This window comes from Choloepus didactylus, chromosome 2 (assembly GCF_015220235.1).
Source record: "Choloepus didactylus isolate mChoDid1 chromosome 2, mChoDid1.pri, whole genome shotgun sequence".
NCBI lineage: Eukaryota > Metazoa > Chordata > Mammalia > Pilosa > Megalonychidae > Choloepus > Choloepus didactylus.
The window spans coordinates 144,404,246-144,423,989 of record NC_051308.1 but is presented as its reverse complement, the minus strand read 5'-3'; the positions used below and the strand labels follow the sequence as shown (position 1 = coordinate 144,423,989).

Sequence of the window (19,744 nt, the reverse complement as noted above, 5' to 3'; positions counted from 1 at the left end):
ATATTTCAAATACTATTATTCCTGAAAATATACATTTTAAAGCATGTGAATTTTTTCTTCATCATTCCTAAAGGCCTGTTTCTCTCCTTTCAGGAGTAAGTGAAAACTAAGTAACCTATGATTGCATTTTTTTTCCAGTGCATATTTATTGGATTGAAGAAAGCAAAAAGATTACAGAAATGGAGTAAAAAAGAAAAAACCTTTAAGACACATTTAGAATGATATCTGTGAAGCACTACAAAACCACAATTACCATAACATAGAGTTTATAATTTTAAAAGGTAAAAATGGATTTAAGTATTTAGGGAAAAAGTTAAAGCAACCCATCCACCACTGACTCATGTCCAATTTTACCTTTTCAAATCTTTTTAGAATCTATTTCCTCCCACCATTTTCACTCTTGCAAATTCAATTCACACATTCAATGAGCTTCCTATGGCCTAGCACAATAGCCTCTTCTCTTATCTCCTGATTTCACTTTTATTTGTTCAAGGCACTAACAGGCAAGTCAGTGGAAATTGTAACCCAACACAAAAAATGTACAACTAAAATAAACACATGAAGGAGTTTTTACAGAGATACAATTGATCAGATGTATATAAGAAAGATGGAAGAATTTTTATACAAAGATAAATGGCTTATAAATATAGGTGTGTACCTTAGTGATGTTTTATAATTAAGAAAATGTGTGTGTGTGCATGTGTGCACGTGCTGGCATAAATCTTTCAACAGTGTTTTCCTAAAAAGTTTTCTTATTCTGAAATTGTGTCCTTTCTACTTTTCTCGTGAAAATTCCTGTTAATATATGTTATTTAATGTTATAGTTTTGTGTGTTTGATGGTTTGTGTTAATGCTGTCCTTCAGGAAAATATGAAACTGCCAGCCCTACATTAATAGTCTGAGCAATCTAGAAGTCTGAGGACCATTAACTTACAGGGTTTGGATCTGGGAATCAGAAATGCTAAATTCTGGAGGTGGAACAGGTTTGGGAGAGTATGTTCTGTTTAAAAGTAGTGAATTAGAAGTGTAGGTAAGTGTAGGACATGAAGATGTCCAGAGGATAGATGGATCATAGAAGAGAGAATCTTATTAGAGCACAGATTAGGGAGTTACGGAGAAGAGGTGAGACTTGAGAGAGCTATGAAGAAAATAAAAATACAGGGTGAGAGAGGTTTGGGGAGAAAAAGATCAAAAGGAGCCAAAGAAGAAGGCTGTCCACCCCAGGTACTTGTCTTAAACTGTTCACTCAGTGTATCTCTGAGAACGAGCTGCTATCCTCAGTCATTGCAGAGACTGGAGTGGGAACCACTCACCAAAATTCTTCTTTTGGTTCTGAGGTTTCTGCCTATTAAAATTGTGCTGTTTTTTTTTTTTTCCTTCTTTGTCTAGCTCCTTTTGATTTATGACTGATTTGAATAGCATTTGTTAATTTTAGATTTGGCATCTCCCCAAAATGTTGCTTCCCAAATAATGCCTTTGTCTCTATGCAAAGTCCACAGACCCATTCCCAGAGCCCTAAATTTCTAAGACACCTTCACTCTGGTCCAGACCACGGCATCTCAAGCCCCACTACTCAGATGCCAGGGGTGATGTGGGAGTGGGCGGATAAACCAAACATAAACAAAAATGATGCACTCGGTGTCAAGTACAGGCTCTATCAAGTGGATAAGAGGCCCACCATGACTTACAGAATTATAGAAACAGTAAAAGGACAACCAGAATAGACTAAATGCTTGTGGCAAGAGGAAGGAAAATATTAGAGGAAACATTAAAGACAAGGTAATTTTGTTAGTAGGTCGGAAACAAAGGAGAGAAATCAAAAGAAAGGAGGTAGAAAGGGATATTGTGGTAGAGTCTCTTTCTCGAATAAGAAAGAGAATAAGGATCTTATTAACACAGGCAAACATTTCTAGAAACAGTCTACATAAATGAGGTCACTGTACCTACATTTAATTAAATCATAGAGCAAGAAGAATACAGAGCATTTAGTCAACAAGTGAGAATACTGAGCTCTAGTAATGTTTTTCCCCCAAGGCCACACAGTCACTATACCAGAGTGTGTCCAACTTTACATTTCATTTTTACATTTTACATTGTCACAGTAAAACTAAATAACTAAAAGCAAACACAATTGAAATTTATAAAATGTTGATTTTCCTTCTTCTAAAGGGCATAGAATTTGGGAAATGGATAGGTCCAAATGACAGCCAAAACAGTTTCCTGGACTAAATATAAAGTCTACCTAGATGGTATCATGTAACATCTAGATTTGAGAAACATGTTATCTGTGTATTTAAGCCTTCAGTAAATATTCTGAATAGAATAGGAGTAAGGACTCCAGGGCATTCCATTGGGACAAATGCACATGAATTTTTAGTCAACTGAACAGTTCTATTATACAGTCCATAACTTTTCATTGTATCCAAGTAAATATTTATGTGAGATATTTCATCCACATTGATTATATACATTTTGCTAGATGTATGAGTAGCAAAATTCAATGAAATAGTACTTATTCACTGGGAAAACATTACTGAAATTGATGCCAAATGCATACCTGTATATATCTGTGAATGTACCAAGAAGCCTGCTTTCCGTCATTCACTGATTCCACCGTTGTGTTAGCCACACCAACCATATCACCACCTGCAAACACCCATGGCTCACTGGTTTGCATAGTTTCTGGGTCTACTTCTGGGAGATCCCATCTGTTAAAGTTTATAGGACTCAAGGCTTCCTTTACTGAAAAACAAAAGTGAATGACAACAGGCAATGACTAATCTGTGCATAACATAATAATCATTTGGAAATTAAGAAAAATTATGATCTAACTATTGTTCTAGGGATTCAAACAACTGTTTTTAATGAACCACGAAAGTAGAAAATTAAAATATCTGAATTAACAAAATATTCAAAGTGCACTGACTTAATCAACTCACTTGAAATATACCTCACATGTATGAATTAAAGACCATAAATTTGGCCAGTGCTAAAGCTCTGGTATTACTGTCTAAGAGGAATGGGCCCATCCAGAAGGAAAGTACGTGTCTTTAAATGCAGGGATAATGCATTTTCTAAAACTTTATCCAAACAATTATTTTCTGCTATTCTTCATATCAACCCTTGTGTGTCATGGTACAGGTTATTGTGGATTTGGGCTGATGGACAATCTTTTTCTTTCACAAGATGTTTATAAAACAAAACAAGATAAAACCTTCTACATTTTCACCAAATTGTTTGCATGTAGTGTTAAGCAATTTAATGGATTCAGGAATACAGTGAACTCATATTTATGTAGCAATTTATGTTTTGAAAATACCAACAAATTTAAACCTTACCATTGGTATTCTGTGGAAATTGCTCTGAAAAATAATATTATAGTTATTTGCTAAATATGCTGAGTTCCAGTGAATCTGAAAGTGTCATGGACCAGGGTAGAGACTGTATTCCTTTAAGAAGCATATCTATAGGAATCTGTAACTGGATATATTATCCTGAGATTTGGAAGAGATAAAAGAATGTAGATTAAAGAAAATGTTGATCAAGACAAGAAATGTATAAATGTAAATGGTACCATATCCAATGGAGCAAAGAGAGCCAGTGTTTAGGACAAGATCATAACCCAGAGGTCTTTCCAGGTGCTCACGTCAAAATTTTTAAGTATAGCACCTCAGGACAGACTAAGGGAGCTACTATTCATCACTCCAACTTAAAAGAAAAAAGGACAATTTAAATTAAAGAAAAAGAGCTTGAGAGATCCTGGAACAAAAAAGTCAGTTTTTGAATAAAGAATCAAGAAGAGTATGAAATAATCTAATAATAAAACCTGTTATTCTGGCATCTAAAGCCATTTTCTTTTAAACAAGAAGAGAAAAACACACAGGATAAAACTTGGTATCTATTTTTAGCTTTTCACTTAAAAGAATATTAGAATTGTAGAAAACTATTGAGAGACTATTTATCTTGTTTGCCTCACAAGAAGGTAGCTTCCAGGAGAAGAGGTTTATGTTCATGCTGATAGCCACTGTGTTACAGAGGTTAGTTCAGTGTCTGGGGTATAGGAGACATCCTTGAGTCAATGGATGGATGAATGAATGAAGTAGAGAGATCACTGTTATCATACTCAGGTTTTCATTGAAGAATTTGATGCCATTTGTATTTGTTATGTTATTTCACCTTTTATAGAGAATAAAATTAAATATTCATGCAATTATTTTCAATGCAGAATGGCATTTCAAGAAGGTTTTTCTCATGTCTTTAAAGGTCACATGAAAAGAGTCCTTTATCCTTTGTTCCCCATTGCATAACAGATCATCACTACCATCTGTTGACAGTTACTTGAGTTGCAAGCAAGTCAATAGTGAGCATGATTCGTCAATTCAACCTATTTCAATAATGGCACTGTAACATACTATCATTGAATGATTTACATAATGAATTACATATATATAGGTAAGGGGTAAAAAATAATTCTCTTATGTAAAAAATGTCTTTATTTGTTCAAAACTTTGATCTAACTTTGTTATGTATAGAGACCTGAAATAAATGTGATTTTTAAATAGAAAGATTCAAAATTATTTCACTAAAACTTGAAACCCTTTTTATACATTTATCTCCTTTTTTAAGATAAATATCCCTGAAAGTTAAGCATAGACTTCACTCTATGCTTGAGCAAGGTAGGGATCATGCCTCTGTTATCTTTGATTTTTCCACAGCATTTGTTAGAGTCAAAGACATATTTTCTGTGAACTTATTGAAGTTTAAGTTTCAGGATTCCTTACTTATATGGGCCACCTTCAAGGTCCTATGCTTAATTTTGAATTTGCAATATTTTTTTTCTTTAGGAGGAGCCCTAAAATTACATAAACTTCAGGCTTCACAAAGCCTGAGTCTGTCCTTTAGCACAGCACATTACACATGGTAGGTGCTGAATAAATGCTTGCTGAATTAAATGGAAGTTCTTGAGGATTATGCATTATAATTTCTTATTAGATATGAAAATGTGCATAGCATGATTCATTTTAATAATAGAGCTCCATCAACAAACATAGCCAATAAGAACGTAGGAGAGGCTACTTTAAACTTAATGTGTAGGTTATGCACTTCTTAATATAATTAGTACCAACATCATATGTCATCCAATGAGCATTTATTTGTGAATTTGAAAGCACTTTCACAAGATTTCCATTGTACACAAATTGTGCTGTTATACGTTCACAAACATTCATATATAGTCACATACACTTTAAAAAAATGTTTTCTTTCTTCCATGTTTGATTCGTTTGTCCTTTGAGGTCTTGGACCTGAATATCAATACTTTTAATTATTTTATCATTTGTAATAGCTAGCTAATCTTACTAATAATCAAACAACTGTTTGATACTGTATTCTAAAATAGCGAAGGCTCTTTCTTTCATAGCGAAAATCAGCTCAGCCCTCTTTAAAATTTTTCTACTGAATTTTCCCACTGCTCTTTTTGGATACCCTCAACTTTAACATGTTCATTGTTTCATTCCAGAAATAAATAGTAGCTGATGATATTATTAACATGTTATAGAAAAGCTTACACCAATAAAAATAGAGAATTTGTATCAATTTTAATATCTAATATTTTGATTTGTCAATATCTACAAAAATTATTGAAAAAGTAGAACATGGACAACTTATATGAATATAAGAAACATTACGGTAGGTCAGAAAACATTCTGTCTGATGGTAGTACCAAGCACAACTTGAAATCAAATAGTTAGGATCATTTCCCCGTAGGCACAATAGACTTTACTGAAGCCTATGTAAAATATAGCATTCCTAAATTTGTTGAAATTTTGTTGAAGCTAATTATGGATCCAAATAGCATGATATAGATTTTCTCTGGCCCTTTGAGTATTTGTTTTACAATTTAAACATATTTTTATCTATGAAGTATTTAACATAGAACTCAAATCAAGGAGTCAGTGAAAAAAAAATCCACGTGTATTTTATTCAGAACTTGTTATTAAAGAGTTCATTTTTTTCGCTGCCTCTCATAAGGAAGACTTCCACTCTCCTAATCTTTGTAACTATCCATCTATAAATTCCTCATAGTTCTTACAATTCTGCTGATATATTTAACTTGGAATACAATGAAAATAAACCTCATAAGCATATCTTCTGTTCTGCTTTTATCCAGCTTGGAAAGAGTGAAAGCATAAGTGGATGAAAAATGTATATTTACATTTGCAAACCAAATAACTGCTTGCCATCTCCTATGATGTGTTAAATGAATATTAATAGAAGGATTGTATTTTTTCTTTCTTGTTTATAAAATAAAGGGGAGAGAAGGGATTTTCTTTTATGATCGTGTCTAGGTTTCCTACAGATTTCCATGAGACTACATCTTGATAAAGACTGCAGCATATGTCCCAGTGGCTCCACAGTTGTACAGAAAAAGAACTTGAAAGAGAACCCTAAAACATGCTTATTCACAGTCTACATTATTCTGCAAATGGGAGAGAAATGTGTTAGATGATATGGTGTCTGGAATTTTATACAGTCTTTAAAAAGAACTAAAACATCCTTAATTCATAACAAACATTCAAGATTTATGTTAATTTTCTGCTTTAATTACTACTATGTTCAAATGAGCTCATTGAAAAACACAAAGACACTGCAGTAGCTTTATAACAAGAAATGGTTTTGAAATAGGAACTTTTAGTCAATTTAATGATATGCATGAAGTGATTTTTTTATATAGACTTAATTGTATTGTGACACACAAGTTCTTTAATAAGCCACAGCTTAAAATTGCAGAAACTGTCCCTCAGGGACACATCACTAGCAGATGCAGATTGCCAAGGTCAATTAAACTGATGTAGCTATGCTGTCATATATGTAGAAGAGAAACCCACAACATATGACAAGTATATTTCTCAGTATTTATAAAAAGATGTTAAGAATGTTATATTTTAGTACATAAATATAAATTAATTCTCCATAAACAATGAAACAATACAACAGAAATCATAATGAAGAAGGATTATTAGCATTCTTTGGAGAGTTTGATGTGTTATAAAACAATGAAGGGAACAAAAAATTTCAACGTTTATAGTAAAATGCTATTTAAAAACATAGATGAACTCATGTATGTGCTTGAATTTTATTAACCTATTGAATTTTATGTAACTATTACCTACTAGGACCAAAGCACAATGAAACAAAAAGGTCAGCTGAGGAGTTGAGGCAATATTCAGAGTTGAAAGCAAAATCTCGGCAAGATCAAATAAATTCTAATTACAGGGCCAGGATATCACATTTCTATTTAAGTAGAATAACACCGGATAAGGAAGAGACAGAAACGAACAATGCCATCAACTAAGAGTATCAAGTCCGGATGGCACAAGCTTAGTCTTCACATCTCCCTTCTGCCTCCATGTATTTTAATCAACATGCTATCCCGCAAAACAATGGCAATCAAAGTGAAGATCAATCATTGCCTTCTGCAAACCCCTCAAAAGGTACCCTTGATTCTGTGTCTTCTTGCTCCTCCAGGACCACAATTACCATTTCTGATTCTCTTTAGCATAGGATATTTATTGTTTCCTGCTTCCCTTTTAATCTATTTTGAACAACTTTAGTTTTGACATGGTTCTCCCTTCCCTCTGCCATTCTACATCTTCCTTTACCTAATTTCTTAGACTAATTCACACTGACTGCCTACTTTTTCACCACCCAATTATGCCTTATAGTGTGTCCCTCTAGTGAAAATATTGTCTCCATGGTCACCAAATTCTGTGACCCCTGTCCTCTTTCCTTGTGCCTTTCTGTACCATTCAACAGTTGAATCATCATTAATTCTGAAAGTATCTTTCTTTGGTCTGCAGAACACTACTCTATTTGGGCTTACCTTATCTTTGAACTATCCTTCTCAGGCTCCAACTTCTCACCTCCTTATCCTACTCCTTCCAGCTCTGAAATATTCAATCCACCATAACAATCTCTGTTAGGAAATAGGCATCTTGTCCTTTCAACTGCATCTCTATGAAAATGATCTCAAATTCTACCCTGAACTCTTACTTTTACTTTGGCCTGCCAGAGATTCCAAGGTGGATGCTCTATTGTCTCTTCTAAATCATCACATACAAAACTCAGTTCAGCAAGCCTCCACTGGGCCTTCCAACCAGGTTCTCAACATTTCCTGGCAATTTCATGACATTATTAATAAGCATGTTTTTTCACTTCTCCTACACGTTATGAACACCATTCATGCCCTTTCTACTCACCTCAGTCTTCCGACCGATCTGACTCCATTTTCTTGCACCCATTGGCAGAAGTCCTTGCCTTATATTTCACAAAGAATATGGAAACCATCACCTAGAAAATTCCTTGTCTTCCCACCACCCCAACTACAAATCTAATGAATGTGTACAAATTCTATCTCTTTTCCTTCCTATTACCATTAAAGAATTACCCCCCCCCCCCCACCTCCTGTCAAAGGCCAGTCCCTCTACGAGGGCCATAGAATTCTCTTCCTACCTTGTAGGGATTTTGCTCTCTAGGTCATATGTTCTCTTCTCTGTTACTAGCCCCTCTCTCCATGTTAGATATTTCCCATAGGCATTCAAACATATGTAATAACTCCCATTTTTAAACCATCCCAAACCTACATTTGCCTTCCAAAGGTTCACTAAAATTATTTTTCATTATTATGATTAATTAGCTCCAGGTTGCCAAATCCAGTGTTTTTTTCTCAGAGATCACCTTGCTTCAGGGCCAGGAGTAAGATGAAGTGCATCAGGCAGCAAAAGAACAAAATGTAAGGAGGTCCTCCCTCTCAGGGCCATGCAAGTGGAGAGAGGCACCTCACTCACCTTACTATAGTTGTGGTACTGCCTTCCTTGATTTCTCAGTAATATTCAACAGATGATCATTTCCTCCTCTTAGAAGTCCCTTATCTTGGCTTAGAGGACACCATATTTTCTGTGTATCCATCTGCAATCTTCTTTGCTGCCACTAACCCAGAAATAGAGCCTTAAAATCCTGGCATTAATCTTTGAGTCTCTCTTCAATTATCTCAACATCCAGTCAGTAATCATATCTGGATAATTCTTTTCATTCATATCATCCTTATTTACTGAAGAATATAAAGAAATGCAAGCAGCACTTATCAACCCCTTATAAGTGACAGGCATGATACTGGATATTTCCTGTCAATATCTCATTCAGACTACCAAATAACTTTTAAGATAGGCTTTATCACCTTAATGCAAGTCCTTCTTGCCTCCAAAACTTTGTGAGAGGCAGAATGAATGGCCCAAGAGCAATCTATCAAAGCTTCACCACTGGGGACCATGAGAGTAACTAAAATGAAGCAGGCAGAAGTTGAAGGGACAGCAAAGAATTCTAGTCTTGCCCACTAAGATCAATTTTACACATTGAGCCTTTAGGTCATCTCTTCCAATGGAACCTTTTCTTTTCCTTTTCTGTTGAAACTGACAACTCACTCCTTTTTACTCCTGCCATACCTAGTATGGACATCTAATTTAGGAACTTTGGGACTTTATTTCAGTTATTTATTTTGCCTTAATTACTCTTTGAGTTCAAGGACCATTTCTGAATCAGCTACTTCCCCAGCATCTAGCAAAATAATTTGCACATAAGAGAAATCCAATAAATGTGTTTTGGGCCTAAAAATGTTATAATTGTTCCATTTATTGAGCATTCACATTATCTTGCATTAATTGATTATTATTTCTTATAGATCTGAAACTATCCTTCAGACAGAAAACCCAACTGTTCCCCTTTAATTAATTAATTAATTATTTATTTTATTCATTTATTTTATTTCTAGAGGTAAACACAGTGACTAGGGTAGAATAGGCACTTGGTTAATTTGACTTAGCTATTTGCTTCACCTACTGTCATGGTTAGATAATCTCCAGTTTGGATATGCTTGGAGAATTCAGGCAATGTTAAAGGACAGAAAGGATTTCCCCCTTTACATGCTCAGGATAAACTTAGGCTTCCCCAAGTTAAATAGAAAGTATGGATGTCAACAATAACCTATAACAAACCTTTTGTTTTACTTGAATTCCACTGAGAGCTTCAATCCCATTTCCTAAAATGGCCAACTAATAAATTCATATTCAAAATTGTCCAAGCACTTCACCTTGATTTGCTTATTTTTCTGCATTAATTCCATCTACTTAAGACTTTAAATTCCTTTAAGATTTGGTTTCATTTTCTCTGGAAGATATCTCTTCAAAGAGGTCAGTGTCCTTGAAGTAAATATATGGGGATTGGCTTCAAATTCTCTGTTGGATTCTGAAATGTCGTACTTTGATTTGCTTATTTATATTCAATGATACCATCTACTTAATGACTACAAACTCCTTGAAGGAACAGATTATCCTTTAATCTGATTTGGACCATAATCATAATAATTCTATGCACATTCGGGTGCTTAATACTTCTTGATAATTATGAGAGAGAAAAGAGTTGAAAGGCTATGGAAATATTTTATATATACTTTTCAGTGAAAGAAGTTTTTTAAATTCTGAATGATGTCTTTGAGTGATATAAACAATTGTAGAAAGGGTTAAGAAAAGGATTAATATAAAACCCTCATTTACTGCATTTAAAGCATAAAGAAAAACAAATAGAAAGCCAGTAGTAAATTATACTAGTTGCAAAAACAATATTATTAAAATATAAGTGAATACTGAAAAATATTTTAATTAACAAAATAAATCAAATGGAAAAGATTCCCTAAATAGAGCTTTAAAAGTAAGTCTATGTGTATTTGACTGCCATGACTAATTATGTATCCATGTAATGTGTGTTCAATTTGGGCTTATTTAAATAGCAGAAATGCTCATTAGCTGCAGTATATCTGTGAAGCCTCAGTAAACAGTTTAATGGTTTTTATGTTTAACCAATTTCATAAGTTCCTGTAATTTTAGCTTTAGCAGCTCATTAATGTTATTTTTTGATATCCATCTTACGACTTTTTTCTTTCTTGTCAATCGGCAGTAGGCACTTCAATGCAAATTTAAAACAGTAGAATTTCATTACACAATTTTAGTACATAAGTAATGCATGATTCAAAAGTATAGCTTTTTACATAAAGTACATGTTTATATTATCATGCAGTCAAAAATATCTTTGGTATTGGAAAAGGTTATATTCAATAGGGTACACAGTGATAATAATGACAAGCATTTATTGGGTGCTTCCCAGGTGGCTTGTTCGGGGCTAGTCACTGTATATATTGTCTCTTTAGGTCTTCACTGAATAGATACTATCTCAATTTTATAGATGACGAAACTGAGGCTAAGTCGCCCAGGTCATACTCCTGGGATTTGAACCTAACTATGAACCAGCTGCAGGTTATTGCCTGGGAAAGTCTGGAGGGTATTGGGGCATTTGGAGATGTACACCTAGAGCTCAGAAGAGGGCTCTGAATCGTTGGATTAGACACAGTTACAAGGATGGTTAAGATTCCCAAAGAAAGAAAGCAAATGCAAGTGAAAATAGAGTCCTTAAAGTGGAAGCAAAAGTTAACCTGAGTTAAAGCCAGAAAAGGAATCCTCAGAGTTACAGGAGGATCAAGATATTTCTGAGCCACACAAATCAACTGAACACATAATTTCAAGAAGTGTTAAATCCAAGATAAATATAAGGAGGATAACTGGATTTGGTGATCTGCAGGTCAATGAAATGTAAAAAGATGGCATGGTTAAATAGTGAAGGCAAAAGGCAGAGAGTAAAAGAGGTTAAGGAAAGAGTACCTGGCAAAGATGCAGAGGTAGTGCATAGCTGTTATTCTTTTTAGAAGTTTGGCAATGACTGCATGGAAAAATTTTAAGGCAGAAGATTGCATTCATCCATTTAATCAACAAATACTTATTGTCTACTGCGTACTAAATCCTGCTGTAGGCACTATAGTAAACCACAGATAAGGTACTTGTCCTTGTGGGGTGTATATTTCAGTTAGCATAAGAGAAAATAACATGCATACAGCAAGTGAACTTGAGAATAGCAAAAATGGCTACGAAGAAGGATTACATGAAAGAGACAGTAAAAAGGTGAGGGGAATGAGAAGCAGGAGGGAGGGGTGCTTTACTGTAGGTGGGTATGGAAATCAGAAAGGACCTCTTTCATGAGATGACATTATAGCTGAGGCATAAAAGATAAGAATGACCCTGCCACGTGAAGATCTGAAGGCAGATCACTGACAGTTGCAGAGGCCTTAAGGAGGAGGTAATGTTGATGCACTTGAGGAGTAGAAGTGAGGCCTCCGTAGGTGGAGGAAAGAAAGCAAGATGGAGGAGATGAGGCCTGTGAGATAGGTAAGTCAGATCCCAGAGGGCTCTATAAATTATGGTAAGGATTGTGTTCCAAATAAATTAGGAAGTCACTGGAGGATTTGGAACAAGGGAGTGAAATGATCTATTTTACATTTATAAAGTAGACACTGGTGGGATTATACGAAAGTGAGAATAGAAGCAGGACAACCAGTTAGGACTACTTTTTCTCATTGCAAGAGAAAGTGTCCAGCATCTGATCTTTCCCTCAACAGAAGGAGTGCTGGCTGGCCTTCATATAACACTTCATATCAGCATCACTTTCAGATGCTTTCGCTCTTAGTATGAATTTTCTGTAGAGACATAAGATAAAGAAGTCACTTCATTATTTTCATCCAAACATTTATCCATCTCTTCATTAATTCAGTGAATACATATTGATCTAGGGACTTTGTTGGGTTCTTTGGACTAAAATATGAATAAATTATCCTTATTTTCAATGTAATTTAGAAAGAATAATAAAATAGAAGATTACGGGCCCAGAATGAGAAGAACATATTTAATATACATGCCCCTTTAGATTTCTAGTACCTACCCACACTATAATAAAATTCAGATACCTTAGTCTGACACTAAAAAGATTTCATGAATTAACAGCAATATATTTTTCCACCCTTACTCTACTATTTCTTATTGTATACCCTATGATCTAGCTAAATGAACCATTCCATGAATTTATCCAGTTTGTTCACTCTGACTGGAATAAGCTTTCTCATATTTGCATTTTCTTAATTCCTAACCAGTCCTCATCTTTATAATCTGCTTCCTCCATAAAACCTCTGGTTCTTCCAGCTAGAAGTCATCTCTCCATTGCGTGTTACAATGGCAGTTTATCTGTTCCTCCTTTAGTCACTCTTTACCTAACGCCATTTTTACATATGTGCATTTTCCCCCCTCTATTAGACTGCCAAGCTCCTGTAGACAGGTACAATGTATTCATTTTTGTATATCCTGAAAAACCTAACACAGAATCTTGCATACTCAACAATTACAGAATGACAGAATGGGAAGTAAGATCCTCTGAGCATGAATGGGGGGCAAATTAGAAGGATTTTAAACTTAAATTGAGGCATTTGGTAAGGATAATTGCAGACGTTAAAGTATGGGAGTAATGAATGATACCAGTGATTTAGAAGCTCGATTTGCAGCAGTGTGCAAATATAAGGGAAAACACTGGCCACCAAGTGAACTGTCAGCACACTTTGCAGAGGGCTTGGAAAGTCACTGGACACTTACAAACACATACTGCATAATATGCTAGATGTTTTTTTCCACACACTTGAATGTGAAAAAATGATTATGTAACTAAAAGTGCTTTGAAACACTTTAAAGAGCTTCAAAATTACAAAATATTGTGATTATGGCTGTCACGTAATGGAATATACAGCTTGGGCAGGACCCCTCCATTGGTGTTAAAGTTGGTACTAGTTACCTCCTCCAGCAATGCCAGTATATTTGGGAAATCTAATAAATTACATGTACACATTATATTTGAATTGGGTAGCTTCCATATTTTGTGGCTAGATATTAAATATTATTCTATGTGATTCTCCAACTGATACAATAACACCTCACATTTATGCAAATTAATGTCTAATTTACTGGAAAACTACTTAAATAGGTATGTTCTCCTTTTTATATATGCTTTAAGCCAAGAACACAAATGAAAAATCATTAATAACAGTAATCACAATCAGCAATACAAAATATACATTACTAAGGTCATTAGTATATAGTCTGTATCATTACCTTATAATTTAACTAAATTTACATTTTGATTTTGATTCATAGCAGCTTAGTGTAGTTGAACATTTCACAAGAATATTAGGTTTCAGAATATACTTTTATCATACCATAACCTAACTGGTATTTAAAAGATAAATAGAATAGGCTATGGTCAATAAATCAAAGGACATCTAATATTTTCACTCCACATTGAAAAATATTGACTACTTTTTATGATTTTTGTTCCCTGAGCAATTATATTATTTTCCCACTTTCTAACTTCTTTCCCCAGCAAGACTTGTAACATGCCACTGTTCTACTTCTTATATGTAATCTTTGATTTGATGGAAAAATACTGATTTATCCACTGTCTCCCTGTAAAAATGCATATTGATATCACCACTAGTGAAACCTGGAAAATAAAGATAAGGAAAGGCTCTGAACAGAGCTATTCACTGGGGAAACAAAACTATTCCTATGGAGTTATTAGAGGGAAGTAAAATAATTACAGAAATATCATGTTGTGCTTCAAATGGATGTCTACGGCAATTGTAAGTGATGTGATGTTGATTCCAAATCACTTTCAACACTGTTATCAATTTGACCTCCCCTCCTTATCACCTCCCCCACCATAAAATAATTCTAAGGAAAACCTATGCAAGGATTCTATTCTGCAGATATTCCAGCACTTGCATTAGATTCCACCACTGCATCCCTTCTCTGAACAGTATATTTTATAATAGAAAAAACAATGTATCTCTCAGCCAGAAAAAAAATCTTTCTGAGAAAAAGGGCAATTTTTAAGAAAACAAGAATGCAAGTATTTCTACTAGGCAACAAAGAATGCTTCTTGGCCAAATTATAGGTAAAAATAAGGCAATGTACAGGGAATACCACAAAAGGTCATTCTTATCACTGGGCCAAAAATACATGTTACAGTTTTTGAACATTTTAAACAAAATGGCAGAATAAGTAACCACATATATTAGTAAAAGATGGAAAGTACAGCACCATGGAATAAAACTGTCCTTGATACCATATTCTTCCTGAAATACTTATTGTCCGGAAAACAGCACTTATAATAGCTGACTTTTTTCTCTTCAAAATGTAGTAGGTGGAATGCTTCTGGATTTCCAGGAGAAATGTCACATATATTATTTTTTCATACTTTTAAGAAGTCATTATCTAAGTGATAGGTTATAACAGCTTCCATTCATTAATTCAATCAATGAATAGCCACTGTTCTGGGCCCTAGGATATGGCAGTAAAAAGACAGACAAGTGACATGCAATGATTCCGGACCTGTTTTCAATCATTCTCTATTTTCTGATTTCTAGTCTCCCTTTTCCAGATGTTGAACAGATTAGCAAATCCAAATGAAATAAATCACCGGTTCCCTCAGATTTGTTCTACCTGCTGTATTCATGGGTTCTATCAGCATTAGGAACATCTAATCGGACTCCCAAGCCAGATAGATACTCCATATTCAACATCTTCATTAAACAGTGACCAAGTCCTGACTATTCTACTTAAGAAATTTATATTGACTCTGAGTTTTCCTCTGCATTCCAACCTCTTTTCCCTAATCTAGACCTTAGCTAAACAAATAATTCTGTAAAATGAGGGAACTAGTTTATGTGGTCTCTACATCCTTTCCAGCACACCTGCAAATATAAGGAATAAAAACTCCAATGCAAGTCATTACATTGTAACATGTAGCATATGGCAATGGTTTGATGATTTTATTTCTCAATTTTGTCTCATTCATTTTTGGTTACATTAAACAATTAGTAAGCCCCTTCCTCTAAAGTTTTTGTAATCCATGAAAAGTGTTTCCTATCTAGCAATAAAATGCAGTATTCCTTAAACTGTTCTTCGAAACATTATTGCAAATATTTGTTTATTAAAAAGGCATATACCAGCAAAAATCTGACGAAGTATGACAGTTTCTCAGTTTGGTATATCATACCTTTCCCCTCTCCTTTCTTTTTATAAGGCAAAAGAATTGTGCAAGCTGAAGACCATAACAAGTAGACTACTGTTCAAAGAAAATTTTGCTGAATCTCTAAGTGCCATCAGTAGCTTTGGGGGGAAATGTTTTATTGTTAAAGAAAAAAGAAATAGAACATGCTGATAAAAAATAAAAGGGGGTTATTCAAACGATTTAGTGCTCTCCCTTCTATTAGAGAATTACCAAATAAGTACCATTTTAAGAAGGAATAAAACAAATCAAATATACTGATTCCATTTTTTTTTTAAAGCACAGGTAAATGTAACCACAATTATTGGGGATCTGTTTCATCTAGTGCCCATTTTAAAAATAAATTATTTTTTCCCTAAGCCTTTCCCAAAACCAAACAATTTAAAAAATAATGGACACATTGAACAATTCCTGAATCCCTAGTGACATGAGGATCTTCTGTAGACCTTTTTTTTACCTAAATTGCAAATTCTAGTTCCAACTTAGGCCAGAATCCAGCAAATTGGCCTATTGCCTGAACCTTTTCCCAGAATGGAAGAAACTGAATTGAAGCTTGAAGACGGCATTGACAGAATGCTTGATTTATCCCATGAGGTGTTCAAAAACTTTTCTGAGGGTCTTATAATAAAAGGAACTGACAAGTGATTTTAAATCCTCCGCCCAACTCCAACACTCTCTTATGGAACTAATTGCAATTACTGCTATCAAGGGAGTTGGTTTCTCAGGGTTTCATTAAAGAGACTCAGAAATATCCGGGCTTTGTGTTTTGTGTTGCCTTACCTCATCCCTAGTGAGATGAAAAGAAAGAAAAAAAAAATGTAGGCACTCAGAGAAGTATATAAACTCATTTTCTAGGAGAAGTCACGTTATAATGGGTCAGTTTTATTGCCACAATTTATCCTATCTTCTTTGCAAAAATATAGATTTTTAATTTTAGTTACATCTTCCCATAATTTTCAAGCACTTAAAATCTCAAACTATATCTTCAGAAGAGCTTTTACCTTTCCTTTCAAAAATAAGAATAAGCCATAGTCTTAGATTAAACAAAGAGAATTTAGCCCATTTTCACCATAAGAGGGAAAAAATATTATTTAAAAACCCTTTGTTTTTTAAATAATGCAGAAGAATTCAAACTGGAGGTTTCCAACAACTAAAAATTAGTTGAAAAACAAATTCTTTTCCACAGTATGATAAACAACAGAATGGATAATAAAGTATTTTTCAAATGAATGACACAGTTACAAACTATGCAATGTTTTTTCTGCAAATAAAATTAACCAAATATATCTAAAGTTTTCTTTTATAAGAAATCATATGTGTGTGAAAGCACCTGCTTCACTTACTTACAAAGACAGGGTGTGAGTGCCTCTGCAACTCTTCATGAAATCCTGATTTTTTAAAATCCTTTTTCACAACATCATAATGGTGTAATATAACTCAATTGAACTATTAAATATGATTTTATTACCCAGTAATAAAAATATATAAAAGTTACTAGGCCTAGCTCTAAGTGCATTTATATATATTTCTAATTCATTTATTCTTAAAACAACTCTAGGAGGTAGATAATACAATTGTCCTCTTAAATGATGAAGACCATGAAGCATAAAGAAATGAAGAAATGAATTCACTAAGGCCATAAAGGTAGGAAGGAGTATATTCTGGTAGTCAGCTAGGTATCCTGGCTTCAGAGACCCTGCTCTGAGCCACTACACCATACTTGATTATAAAGATTGTAGCAGTTTATGCCAAACAGAAAAAAAATTGACAGCAATAGAAAATAGAACTTTGTTTAAACTTTTATATTTCATAAGAGAACTAAACAAATGGACCTGATAGCAAGAAAAAAAAAACTAATTGTAATAAAATTAATATCCTAACATGAATTGAGTCAAATCAAGTCCAAAAATATATATTGTGCATCTATTATAGCCATATCAATAATCCATTTACTATTAGGACTTCAAATTACTGTAACAGCATAATATCTTCCCTCTTGAGGTTTATGGTCTAATACAAAGATAAATTATAACAGGTTCTGGATGACTGAAGGATATAGAGCTTTTCAAAGTGGACATTTTAAAAGAACCAGAAGATAGCTCAGTGTAAGGAAGAGGCATGGTGGTCATGGCATGGACTAACGTGCATTCCTCCAGTTTTATGAAAGCATATTCAAAGAATCACAAAATTATGTCACCTAGGTTTCTTAGGAATCTTTGGACAAGGCCAACTGATATTGCCTTATTTTGAAAAATGAAGATCAGTGAGGCCACCAATAATGGTAAAGGATTCTCTTCTCATCAACTCAAAACTAACAGAAAAAACATACATACTTTCACAACTAGTAGTTTGGTTCCAAGCAGAATGAGAAGTGAGCATCAACTATAAAACAAGCAAGGTATCTCTTAAACCTGACAATGTTCAAACAAACAAAAAGAGATACTGGTGTTTAGCAGAATAGGAAACTTTCTATATTCTAAAATACAAACAACCATATATATACACACACACACATAGATATTTCAAAATGCAAGTTAGAGGTAGTTTATGCTTAATTTAAGTTGTTCTAGAACAATAAAAATCCCAATTTAATCTGATTTAGAATCTTACATCCTAGGGGAGAATGAATGAGAATTTTTAAAAGGTAGAACCACTTTGAGTTTTCCATAGGAAAGATGTTAAATAAGACTAAAACTTTATTGTCTCAATTGAATTAGAAATTGGACACTACTGACTTTACAATTTGAGACAGTAGCTAATGAATAATTCAATTAAATTGTGTGCATAATAAACATACATATGTTCTATGCAGAGATGCTAAATATGTGTTCTGCTGCTATTTCATGCTCACTGCTCCAGTCCAAGAAAATACAAAAAAATAAAAGAGAATTATGTAAAATAATGAGAATTTCTTCTAGTTGTTATTAGCCTTAGTAGCAAAACAACAATTAGCATGTGTAATCCAAGGATAGTTTCCAAATTTGGAAATTTTATATACTTATCCTCTCTATAAGCTGCTGTGCCACATCACTTTTATGAGAGGAAATATTTATTATAGATTTACTGGGCACATAATACTAAATGAAGTTACTTTACATTCCCCATGATGAAACAACAAAAGTAAAGACTTTGCAAAAGTCATACAATATATCAGAGAATGAAAAAAAAAAACAACGGATTTCCTTCAAATTTCCCAACTTTGTTACCTTAACAGATACATATTATGGATATAATTGGACTCTAAAAGTATTTTCAATTAAATTATTGTAATCTGAGAATGCTGAGTGTAAACTAACACTGTAATTTACAGGTACTCTGTCAAGTTTATTTCATTCTTTAAATCCTTAAGCACATATTTAAATAATGAATTTACCAAGGACTTTCCGAGTTACCACTAAGGGATCCATTCTGTGCTACATACTGGCAGGAACAGGATAGTAAACAATGGAAAATAAAACCAGATACATAACACGAAGCTATTTTCCAAAATTCTCGAGTATTAAGAAGAATAAGAGCTTTATCCTATAACAAAGGGTAATGTTGGTAAATTTAATAAAAAGAAAAACTGGAATTAGAAACTCGAATCTGGGAAACATTGGGAGTTCAGCAATGGAGAGAACTGTGGTATCATTTACAATAGTAGGGAAGTTGAAAGAGATGTGCTTTAGGCAGATCTGATGAAGTGACCCTTCCTTAC

General features: G+C 33.9%; 1 protein-coding gene across 3 annotated transcripts in view; it reads right to left on the bottom strand.

Annotated features, from left to right (window-relative positions):
• The window catches only part of DPYD (dihydropyrimidine dehydrogenase), a 943,583-nt gene that overhangs the window by 476,084 nt on the left and 447,755 nt on the right, over nt 1-19,744 (bottom strand). For all 3 annotated transcript variants that reach the window (XM_037826568.1, XM_037826567.1, XM_037826569.1), the window contains one exon: nt 2,558-2,742. In XM_037826568.1, coding sequence (XP_037682496.1) covers nt 2,558-2,742 — 185 coding nt within the window. The remainder of the gene's footprint in view (nt 1-2,557; nt 2,743-19,744) is intronic.